At 44.7% G+C, this 12,599-nt stretch overlaps 1 protein-coding gene across 1 annotated transcript in view; it reads left to right on the top strand.

Annotated features, from left to right (window-relative positions):
- Positions 1–2,013, top strand: part of trpv6 (transient receptor potential cation channel, subfamily V, member 6) — a 59,526-nt gene extending 57,513 nt beyond the window's left edge. The window contains exon 15 of the mRNA XM_043714239.2: positions 427–2,013. Coding sequence (XP_043570174.2) covers positions 427–649 — 223 coding nt within the window. The 3' untranslated portion in view covers positions 650–2,013. The remainder of the gene's footprint in view (positions 1–426) is intronic.
- The last annotated feature ends 10,586 nt before the right edge of the window (positions 2,014–12,599 follow it).

Here is a 12,599-nt window from a genome sequence, read left to right on the forward strand (position 1 = left end):
AAAATTGACACCACACATTTTATACTGATGTCATGTTTTGATTTTTTTTAATAAAGGATTTCCTCCATTAATATTGCACAAGTTTCATTGAGGAACACACTGAATTGAGTAAATCCATTAGGTATAATGGAGATGGATCTCACTGAAAAGAATTGGTATATCAGTATTGGTATGAAACCAAGGCAGGAAGTGCTGAGAGCACTCAGTCAGGAGGTCACACAGCATCCGTGGAGAGAGATTAGGCTGGAATTTATTGTTTATTGGTTAATCGATTTTTTAGTCAATTAACTGTATGTAGCTCAATGTCTCAAGTCCAATATAACTGTACTTCAGAAGTCTTTTGAGTATTTTGCTGATGGTTTGGTCTTCAAGTAGCCCATTTAAAAGGTGACACTCACTTTGCTATTGTCTGACCCTTTCTCACAGAGTGGATGACAGGAACGATAACGCTGCCCTGCAAATCCATACTTATAGTGAAGAGGTGGACGCCAAAGGATGTGAGGGAGGGCAGAAGAAAGGAAGGACATCGAATAAGAAGGAGAGATGGCAGAGACCGCGCCAGGGCTGGCAGATGGTGCGGCACAGAAAGATGGGTCAGAATTGTCGCGACTTTTTCAATGAGAGCAGCACTGAGTCCTGCCTCATCTAAAACCCCAAAGACAGCAATCCTTCACATCGTCCTCTTCCAGTGCTGGAGAGAAATTGCTCAAGAGATCACAGACAAACCAACAGTTAGTTGGTACTGGTCTTAGGTTTACTGTCTGTAGATTATTCAGCTCAAGGTGACCCCACTGATTTCTTCGTTAATGTAAAGTATAAGTCTTTTTTTTTCTTAAGGTGTTTGAGAGGATCCTATGCCCCAATTATTTATGTGAGTATAACCACTCACCTCCATTACTGATTGAATTGGGTTAAATTCCCGACTTAATGGAATTTGAAAATATATTCCGTCATGCGTATTTTACATACCCCCAGGTAACAAATGCCTGTGCTCACCCCTTGTTCAGAAAAAGGTACAGAATGCTAAATGGCAGCAGCATATATCGCTGGTGTTGCTGGGTGAGACACAGTACCATGTCCAATCATTGACGTCCTCAACATTGAGACTTTAGGTCTAATTTTAACGTTCCCTGAAGTGACTGAGTTGAAATCAGACTCAAACTGAACTGGCTTTACGTTACAGAAAGAAAAACACTGTCTCTTTCCTGTAGATGAGTTTTTTCACAGAGTGACCATCATCTCTACTCAAATTGTCAGTGAGGTAATGGACTAGAGCACAAGGAAGCGGAAGGTTAAATTGGGAACCTCCTCTTTCTGGCAGTTCCAAACCACTGCTCAGTTCCCATGCCACTCCTCCACCCCCACCCCCCAACCCCGGATTTCTGATCGGCTTTTACATAATCCCTGAGTGTTTAAAATGAACCATTCGGGAGACAAGCTCAAAGTCATGGTGATCGAGACAGAAGAAGGTAGCTGACCTGTACCTTTATCCCATTTACCTGCATTGGTTCCAACTCCTTCAATACCCTTCCCTAACAAAAACAGCCATGAACATTTCAATTGAGCTAGTGGAGGTTAAATTCCTGGTCTCTGCCATCCTTTCTGGGACCCATGGACTTGCAACCTTAGAGCAGGATTCCTGAAATGCCAGGAGCTTTGTCCACTGCCTCCAATGACTCAAACTGGGCAGCATGGTGGCTCAGTGGTTAGCAATGCTGCCTCACAGCACCAGGGATTTGGGTTTGATTCCAGCCTCAAGTGACTGCCTGTGTAGAGTTTGCACATTCCCCCCATGTCTGCGTGGGTTTCCTCCGGGTGCTCCAATTTCCTCCCACCGTCCAAAGATGTGCAGGTTAGGTGAATTGGCCATGGGAAATTGCCCATAGTGTCCAGGGATATGCAGGTTCGGTGGACTAACCATGGAAAATACAAGGTTACAGGGATGCGGTGGGTCTGGGCGAGATGCTCTTCGGATGGTTGGTATAGACTCGATAGGGCCAATGGGGTTTACACTTTAGGGGTTGTATGAAACAGAAATTGCTGGAAAAACTCAGCAGGTCTGGCAGCACCTATGGAGAGAAAGCAGAGTTAACATTTTTGGTCCAGTGACCCTTCCTCAGAACAATTCTGGAGAAAGGCATTGGATCTGAAATGTTAACTCCGCTTTCTATCCACAGATGCTACCAGACCTGCTGAGCTTCTCCAGAAATTTCTATTTTTAATTTCCAGCACCCGCTAGACTTTGTTTTTTTTTTGCCTGTTATGACTTGCTGCTTTGGTCGATCGAAGGGAACATTCCTAAATTTTGCAGTAAGTTTGGCACTCATGGCTCATGACAGAACATAGGCTCCTCGCTCAAAACCTCTTCAAAATAAAGTATAAATCACAGCAAGACTGCACAGATGATCATTTTGGAAAGTTAGGATATTGTGTTGGGATTGTCTGCCTGATTCTGGCTGTGTCCCTTCTCCTGAAATGCCAGAGGAGTGAGTATTACTCTGAGTCTAGCCCATACTGTACTTCACCAGGCAACAATGAGGCAGCGTAGGGAGGGCTTTATTTTGTAACTAACAGCGTGCTGCATATAGAATGATCTAACATTTACATCATAAAGGCAGACCATTCAGTCCATCCAGTCCATGCTGGTGTTTATATTCCACTTGAGACTGCTACAACTGGATTTACCTATCCTCACCCTGCTCCCGCAACCCCAGACTCCCTTCACTATCGGGTATACACCAAGCCTCTGTGATGCTCTCTGCTTCAACGCTTCAATGAGGCAACAGACTCTCCATTCTAAGCGGTCTCTAACCACACTTTTAACAACACCTCATCCGGGCACACTGGTGTGTTGCTTTTGGGGTGGTGGGGGATTGTTTCCAGGCCGAGTCCACTTACTGACCTGACCCTCAAGTTTAGCCGAGACTCCCACTCAAAATAGACAGGGGCCTGTTTTACATTCGGGTCAGTGGCAAGGCCTACAAGGTGTGTGTGACCCAACAGCCCAAACACGATGGGAGCCACAAGCAGGTCAACTGAGAACAGAGGGGACTGTTTGAGATCTCCTTTTGTGAGAAAGGGAAGCAGCTGTGCCCTAGCCAGCTCCTGTAAACTGACCAAGGGACCTGCCCAACACTGGACAGCTCCCAGCCCCCATTCAGGGAGAAAATTGCCCATCCCCCGAATGCAGCTTCACACACTGATCCTTGATTCCAGATACAGGCTTTCCCTGCACCCCAACACCCTGCAGCCCTCCATAATCGATCTCCAATTGGTTTGGTATTTCTCATGATTGACCCTTGATCCTTCTGTCTTCTAATGGCCAGAGGCAATGGCCCTTTTTACCCAGGATACAATTCTGTGGCTATCTTCAACCTTTGGTCTCGTCCATCATGTGGTAATTAACCCTAACCATCAGAGGACCATTAGCATGGCTCTTTCCACTGCAGAGGATAATTGGTCATATATAACCACGGGGCGCTGTCCCTAAGCATGAGGCAAGGCAAAGAGGCAGGCCTCTATGAAATAACCGCATAGGTATTGTTTTCAGAAATACTGATGGGATTAGACAGATAATGGAACTGAGGCAGTAACCAAATCATTCCATAACCTTATTGAATGGCAGAGTAGGGCCGAATGGCCTGCTTGTCTGTTTGTAGACTCTCCATTCGCTGGCTGCTTGCACAATGCAATGTTTTTTGTGACTTTGTTCATGAGGGTGAGACACAATGTGGAGGGCAGCACTACCTCACAGTGTGGGAGATGGACAGCCTGGGATTGCAGCAGACCTGAGAAAGGCTTCCTCGAGGCAGAATCTTGCTGCATTGTGGTACTGTACTCTCCAAATGGCAAAGCCTTAAACCTTCTGCAATATTCTGGGGATTTTTTTTCTTAAACAATAAATCGTTGAGCGTTGAACTGAGACGTTAGTCAAGTGGTTGCACTTTCTTTTCTAATGAGATAGCACGGACAGTACCTGCTGGAATGAGATCTTATCAAACCAGGAACGAAAGATCCTTGTTTCTTTGGCATATTCTCTCACAGGATGCGGGATCGTTAGCTAGGGTAGCGGTTATTGCCCATCCCTAATTGCCCCTTGTGAAGGTGATAGGGAACTGCCTTATTGAACCACTGCTGAACATTTGGTGTAAGGGTATCCCAGTATCATTTTGACCCAGTGACATTGAAGGAAGGGCGATGTATTTCCAAGTCAGGATGGTGAGTGGCTTGGAGTGAAACGTACAGGTCGTGGTGTTCCCATGTAGCTGCTGCCCCTACCCTTTGAGATGGTAAAGGTCATGGATTTGGAAGATGCTGTTGAAGGAGCCGTGGTGACTTTCTAGAGTGCATCTTCCCAACAGTACATGAAATAGCTCCACAGAGTTACTCCGCTACCAAGTGCCCCTTTAGTTACACATGGAGAGTCCTTCACAGTGATCCAGCTCCCTCAGAGCCAGCTCTCAGAGTCAACCTCCTGTTTATAGTTTTTTTATTAAACAGTTCAGTTTACAAACAATTAACATTAACAGCCGTATACACGAAACAGCAAAATACAAGGGAGTGGAGCTGCAAAGCCAGGCCCCAAACCTTACTGTTCAACCAGTATTCAGGGAAATGAGGACAAATCTCAAATTCCCTCTTCAGTCGTCATAAAAGTAGCAGTAATAAATACATACACGACAATCCATTTAGATAAGGAACAGTGCATAGAATACAGACTCCCCACCCCAGCAACCCAGCAAGCCAACCGTCCCTCCCACCCTCCGGCCACCCCTACGCCCCTTCCAACTGTTGGTCCACCCCATGCCCCTTCCAGCTACCTCCTGTTTATATTTTTTCTTTTTTTCTTTTCTTTTTTCTTTTTTTATTTCTCCCTGGCACCCAAGTCATGTATGTCGGAACCTCTTGTTTATATCTGTCAGCCAGGGTTCACTGTTTGAACTAGACGAACAGCCCTCAATCAGGGCACTCAGAGTCTATGAGATCACCAGCTGAGCTTGTTACAATCACTACAACCCTCCGCGTCTGAATCCAGGGACGTAGGCCAGGTCTTTTTCCTGCAGGCTCTCCCAGGGTGTTTTCACACCAGGTCCCATCACTCTGACTCAGTCTCAGATACGGGGAGCACGTAATGGACAGTAGCCCACCTATTGTGCCGTCTCGGAAGAAATTCATCCTCTTCTTCAGGTGGTAAAGGCATTGAGGCTGCAACATCTACTGTGTCCATCTCAGACTCTGAGATTTCTTTGACGCAAGATGGAGGTGGGTGTAGCCTATGGGGGTCTGACTGCCTTTCCAGCTATTCTGAGGGTCTGGGCATGTACTGTTCCTGCCCCACCTGAGAGGTTGCAACTTTCATATGATCTACCTGTTTGTTCAGAACAGCCTTTCCTACCCGTACCTTGTACCTCACGGGACTTGACCTTGCATCAACCATGCCTCTTACCCATGCAAGCCCATTTCCATGGTTCCAGCACAAAGTTTCATCCCCTGAAGTAAACTGTCTCTCCCACTTGAGTCCAGCATTGAGGGTCCTGATGCTGTTTCACCAAAAGCCCCCCCCCCCCCAGCTCACCAGGTCCAGGCCGATCAGGTTTAACCTGATGTGGTCTCTTCTCCCCGTTAAGAACTCTGCTGGAGCCGTCCCTGTAATTGCATGAGGGATGGGATGGTCCTTTACTCAAATAGGAACCGGGATAGTTTGGTGTCTGCTGAAGCTGTAGGCTGTTTCTTTAAGCCTGCCCTCAAAGTGTGGACTGCACTTTCTACCAGACCATTGGACGATGGATGGGATGGAGCTTTACTTAAATGTCAAATGCCATTTGACTTTAGGAAATGTTAAAATTCCTTGCTGGCAAATGATCACAAAATCCCTACAGTGTGGAAGCAGGCCATTCAGCCTATCGAGTCCATAGTGACCATCCAGAAAGCATCCCACCCAGAGCCAGACTCCCAGCTCTATCCCTGTAGCCCTGCATTTCCCATGGGATCTTAATGAGCCAACACCTTAAACAATGATTGCTGCTTCCTCATTTCCTTAAAGGCTACAAGGCCATTTCCAAGGCAGGCCCTTTATCAATAGTGGTGTAAGAATGCTAGGATGGAGGCTAGATTATTTATGAACTTTCCATAATAATTCACCAAACCAAGGAAAGACCTAAGCTCTGCTACAGACCTTTGATCGCCCTCACTTTACCTTCCAACACAAGTAGGCCACTTCGGGTGCCTGGAACACACATGTTTTCCCTTCTAAGGCATATGACTGTCTGGGAGAATCATCTAATAACTATGTCCAAGTACTCTAAGTGCTCTTCCCTGTTATTAGCACATCATCCAGATAAATGGGGTCAACCTTGTAAAATGTTCTCCATTGTCCGCTGTAAAATTGCACAGGCTGATCATACCCCAAGTCTTGTATATTGGTACAAGCCCTAATGGGTATTAATTGGAGCATACTTCTGTGAATCCTCATCTAACCACAATTGAGGCACACGTGGTTCATGTCCAGCTTCGTAAAGGACAGCCCCCCTAACATCTTTGCATAAAAGTCCTCTCTATGAGGGATTGAATACTTACCCAGCTGTGAAAAATGGTTCACTGATGGTTTAAAACCCCCACAAAGGTGAACCAACCCACTGAGCTTCACAATCCATATGACTAGTGCTGCCCCATTCCGCAAACTGGACTGGTTTGATGATTTCTTCACATTCCACTCCCTCATCGAATGAAGCCCACTAGACACTAAGCAGGTCAATAGGAACCTTCCCTCAAGACCACAGGGCAGAGCTTCCAGCCAATCGGAGGTCTCAGCCTTAGCCTCAGCATCTTCTTACTTATCTCAACCTTTAAGGTGATCCTTAAACTGACCTCATTGACCAAGTCTTTAGTCACCTGTCGTAAAGTAGCTCAGTATCACAACGGGCTTGTGAACACTCTTGAGATGCAGCTTGCAACATATTACTCCATTGAAGTCAAGTAAGTGTTGGCTTATGTTGTCTGCATGTAGTGACCAAGGGAACACCAAGACAAGTCCCTGCAGTGTGCCGTTTGACTGAGGGCCCTTGTTGCCAGGAAACAAGCTTGCTCACTGAGTACATTTTCGATTCCAAGTGTTGTAACTACAGTCAAACTTCAGTCTATCACTGTATGAAATAAGCAGAGATTGACACCAAGGTAGGTCTAGGCCTATTGCAGGTATCGCACCCTGAAGTTAAAAGGAAGAGTTTTGATGAGTGATCTGTGATCAGCTAGAGTCCAAAATAGGTGAAGGCCAAAATCACTAGGGAAATAAATCTTTCATTTGTTACTTTGTTTGGAATAACGATGCACTTGAGGAGTAGCAGTGAGTTGTTAAGATGCCTTTAGTTCAGCTACACGTTTTTGTCTCCACAATGCCAATACTGCAGCCACTTCCAAGTAACGTACTGGTTCCCAGGTTGAAGACCTGCCCTGTGCCTAGCCAACTGGTTTCAGCAGGTCGACAGAGAGGGCATGGCAAAAGCAAATGAATTTTTAAAAACCAATTGAGCAAGGAGTTGAATATAACAGAAAACAGTCGCGATAGAATCTTACTCAATGAAAGTATGCTCCAAAAGCATGTTGGCTGCATCTTCAAGCCATGGTCTCAGTGTGTCTTGTGACTAATACCACCTGATGTCAGCCTGCTGACTGTTCCTTGCTTGTGCTTTTGATTGTACGACAAGTCATCTTATCAATCATGTGATGGACCAACTCTGTTCTTCTTTATTTGGCTGGACAATGAGGTAAATAAAGCTAACTAACAGAGGTCACATTGAGTAAAGGGTTCAGGTGGATCCGAGGAAGACCCTCCTAAGAACTGTTTCAGAGTAGCACTGTTTGTAAAGCCTTGAATCAAAGGCTTTAGTTGACTCTGTAGTTCCACTAGTTGACCAATCTTGGCAGGAAAATATAGAGCCCAGAGATACTGTAAACACTTTAACTCCTCAGTTAAAACTCACACAACACCAGGTTATAGTCCAACAGGTTTAATTGGAAGCACTAGCTTTCGGAGCGTCGCTCCTTCATCAGGTGAGGGCAATTAAAGGAGCGTCGCTCCGAAAGCTAGTGTGCTTCCAATTAAACCTGTTGGACTATAACCTGGTGTTGTGTGGTTTTTAACTTTGTCCAGTTCAACACCGGCATCTCCGAATCATAGCTCCTCAGTGTCACTGTCATTTCTTGGAAAGCAGAGTTATACCAGTCTCCCAGCGAACTTCTATATCACTGACATCTACATGTGAAAGTGAAAGGTATTTCTGTCTCCTTGGCTAATCTCAACTAAACTTGGTACGTGGATATCCCTTGGAGCAAGGGGTATTTTGTAGTGGAATTGATATTGAACCACTCCAATGGAGGCATCTGGCCTCTGAATGGAGTGTCCTTGCCTCCACTGTTTTCCTGTTGGCATGGTAATGTGAACATGCTTTAACCAACTATATCCATATTCCAGAAAGAACGTAATTGTCTTTTTCCTCCTACACTGTTTGTTTCATCTGAGTTCCATTTTGAAACACTGTGTTAGTTATTCAGTGAGGGAGAGTGATGGACATCACACATAAAAGGTGAAGGGGCTTTAAGCACAAAGACAATGTGAGAGAGTGTATGAGGAACGTGTACTGCAAATAAGACAGCAAGGTTTTAGATTAGATTACATTACATTACTTACAGTGTGGAAACAGGCCCTTCGGCCCAACAAGTCCACACCGAAGCACACCCAACCAGACCCATTCCCCTACATTTACCCCTACACCTAGCACTTCGGGCAACTTAGCATGGTCAGCATGGTCAATTCACCTAACCTGCACATTTTTGGACTGTGGGAGGAAACCGGAGCACCCGGAGGAAACCCACGCAGACACGGGGAGAATGTGCAAGCTCCACACAGTCAGTCGCCTGAGGCGGGAATTGAACCCAGGTCTCTGGCACTGTGAGGCAGCAGTGCTAACCACTGAGCCACCGTGCCACCCACAACCACTGTGCCACTGCGCTGCTCCGTTCTCCATTAAAATTGTGAGTCAGACCCGAAATACAATATTGGCAGTCGATCAGGTGGATGTTATTATCATGAAGCAACAAAGTGGAAAATAAGTCACCTTTCAGAAAGCATTGACGACAGTGATACATGGGATGCTGCCTCTGTCTCTGATAAGGCAAGATTCAGATCATTAACAAATGTTGAGGAAGTGGTGCAGGTGTCGATTTTGCGAGCAAGGATTTCCAGTGACACTAAAAATGTAGACAATGATTAATAGAAATTGTACAGTCAAACATGTAAATCTAATTAAACCAGAGCTGAGTACGCAAAGCAAATGGAAGGAAATTTATTGTGAACAGAAATATTTTGGTCAAATAATGCTATTGAGTTTTGAATTTGGATATTTGCATTTTATAGTTGTGGAATAAAAAGTGTTTTTTGGAACCATTGTGAAACAGTAGGTCATTAAATAGTTGGTTGAATGAAATTTGTTGGATGTAAGAAATATTTCAAATAAAGAACTTTATAAAAAGCATTCCTGTGGTCTGAGTTTTTAAGTTTTAATGCCTATTTCACTCAGTCCAAATGGCTGCAGTTTGAGTCTGTCAGCTTGTTACCTCACAGAATAATTTCTGTACATATGCATTTTATTCCTGGAAACTGTGCATCTTGTGATACTTCTGTTATTTTAGAGAGTTATAATCAGGCACAAGCAGGATTTGAAACTGGACCTGCTGACCTGGAGAGAGGGACACTACCGCTGCATTATAAGATCCCCAAGAAATCAACTTTTATTTCTTAAACAAATAAGTGACAAGGGGCAATGCAGCAATAACAAAAAGGGGGAGATAGGGAAAGAGGGAAGGACCTCACTCAAAAATTGTCCCAGCTCTGTCTAAATATCTCAAGAACACTGGTGGGCCAAGTGCTGGCGAATGGGACTAGTTTAGTTGAGGATATCTGGTCAGCATGGATTATTTGGACTGAAGGGTCTGCTTATATGCTCTACACGTCAATGACTCTATGACTCAATGATTCCTCTCTAATGAAACCTTTGAACGTAGCTGGAGAACAAGGGCAGACAATGGGAACTATGACCCCCCTCCACGGCTCACTGTTTGGACCTGGCAATGCCAACTTCATCTAGGCCAAGGATCAGGCCAAGAACCCAGTTCTTTCTTGTTTAACCAACTTGGTCAAACGTGTTATGATGCAGTTTACTGGTCATTCAGCCAATGTGGTATCGCACTGTCAGAAATGGGTGATCAGTAATTCAACCAACAGAAAAGCTTTCCTTCTTTATACATTCGTGGGATGGAGGCATCACTGGCTAGGTCAACAGTTACTGCCAATTCCTCATTGTTAAGGAGTCAATTGTGGTGTAGCAAACAGCAAATTTCCTTCCCTAAAGGATATTATTGAACCAGGTGGGTTTTGACAATAAAACAACTGCTCACAACGTGGTCTCCTCGACATGAAACAGGAACTGGGTGACCACTTCACGGAACACCAGTGTTCTGCCCACAAAAGTGAGCTTCCATTTGCCTGCCACTTCAATATGCCATCGTGTTCCCTGCCTAACACCTCTATCTCAGGCTTGCTGCAGTGTTCTATTGAAGGACAGGGCAAACTGGAAGAACAGCATCTCATTTTCCATTGGGTAACCCTGCAGCCTTCTGGTCACAATATTGAGTTCAATAATTTGAGGGCATGGGCACCATCCCTGAATCCCCCTAGACCAGGTGATGGGTTGCTACTACAACCAACCCATTGCCAACCAGTTTGCAGCTCTTGATTACCCAGGCTGACCTTTACCCCGTCCTTTGACTGCATGACTGCTCTTCTCTCTCTCTGGGCTCCATCTCCACCACACCAATCTTTTCCAAGTTACTATCAGTTCTGAAGAAGGGTAACTGGACTTGAAATGTTAACCCTGCATTCTCTCTACAGATGCTGTCATACCTCTGAGTTTGCTTGGGCTTTACAAGAATTGACATTGACTACATGGTCATCAGTCAGGCTGATTTTTGTTGCAGTCATACATCATTATCCTTTGTGGTTGGACTTGAACCCATGTGCTCAGAACAATAGTTACTCAATTATAAGTTCAGTAACATTGCCAAACACATCACTGCCTCCCCTTTATGGCACACTGCTGGGCAGGTGGGATTTGAACCCGTGCCTCCGGACTCAGAGGTAGGGACACTACCAGTACATCACAAGAGCCCTTTCTGAAGCAGGTGGGATACAAAGTCCAATTAACATCCCCCTTTCTCATTCACTTTGCAGCTGTTCTGGCCGGTCATTAAAGGGACCAGCATTTCTAACACTGACAGGTCTGCCTAATGCCTCAAAGACTTAGCACAACCCACAAAGCTCAAATAGAATCATACAGCACAGAAACAGGTCCTTCGGTCCAACGTGTCCATGGTGACCAAATATCCTAAATTAATCTAGTCCCATTTGCCAGCATTTTTTCTCACATCCCTCTAAATCCTTCCTATTCATATACCCATCCAGATACCTTCTAAGTGTTGTAATTGTACCAGCCTCCACCACTTCCACTGCAGCTCATTCCATACACGCACCACCCTCTACGTGAAACAGTTGCCCCTTAGGTCTCTTTTAAATCTTTCCCCTTTCACCTTAAACCTATGCCCTCGAATTCCCTACTCTCTGAAAATGACCTTGACTATTCACACTATCTATGCTCCTCATGATTTTATAAACTTCTATAAGGTCATCCCTCAGCCTTTGATACTCCAGGGAAAACAGCCCCAGCCTATTCAGCCTCTCCTCATACCTCAAATCTTCCAACCCCAGTAACATCCTTGTAAATCTTTTCTGAGTTCTTTCTTTGACATCTTTGCTATAGCAAGGAGACCAGAATTGAATGTAGTATTCCAAAAGTGGCCTAACCAATGTCCTGTACAGCCACAACATGACCTCCCAACTCTTATACTCAATACACTGAATAAACGCCTTCTTCACTACCTGTGACTTTACCTTCAAGGAACATGTGAACCGGCACCCCAAGGTCTCTTTGTTCGGCACCACTCCCCAGGACCTCACCATCAAGCATATAAGTTCTGCCTCGAATTGCCTTTCCAAAATGCAGCACCTCACATTTATCTAAATTAAACTCCATCTGCCACTCCTCCGCCCATCTGATCAAGATCCGACTGTCAGGAATATGATGAACTATTCTCAATTTATCCGAATGGTTGCTGCTGTAATAGACCTTAAGAAGCTGAATTGTTGTTTAAAGCATTGATTAGACCTCATTGCGAGGACTGCGTCCAACTCTGAGCACCATATCTCTGGGAGAAAAACAAAACCGTGCTGTATGTGAACTGTAGATTCATAGTGCAGAGAATCAAAGATTTTAATTATAAAGACAGATTGTACAGAAAGACAAAAATTCTCCTCCTAATCATACATTAAGGGCGATTTAATTGAGTTGCAATGAGATGATGAATGTATTTGATTGAGCAAACAGAGAAAAACAAATTATTTCAGTGGAGACTTCCTGCAGAACTTAAAAACTAAAGACAGATTGGTCAAGGGTGATACTGGGGAGTAATTGCTCATGGAAAGTTGTCAT

This window comes from Chiloscyllium plagiosum, unplaced genomic scaffold, assembly GCF_037043375.1.
Source record: "Chiloscyllium plagiosum isolate Xiang-an unplaced genomic scaffold, Cpla_swu_hap1 HiC_scaffold_25, whole genome shotgun sequence".
In the NCBI taxonomy this organism is placed as follows: Eukaryota; Metazoa; Chordata; class Chondrichthyes; order Orectolobiformes; family Hemiscylliidae; genus Chiloscyllium; species Chiloscyllium plagiosum.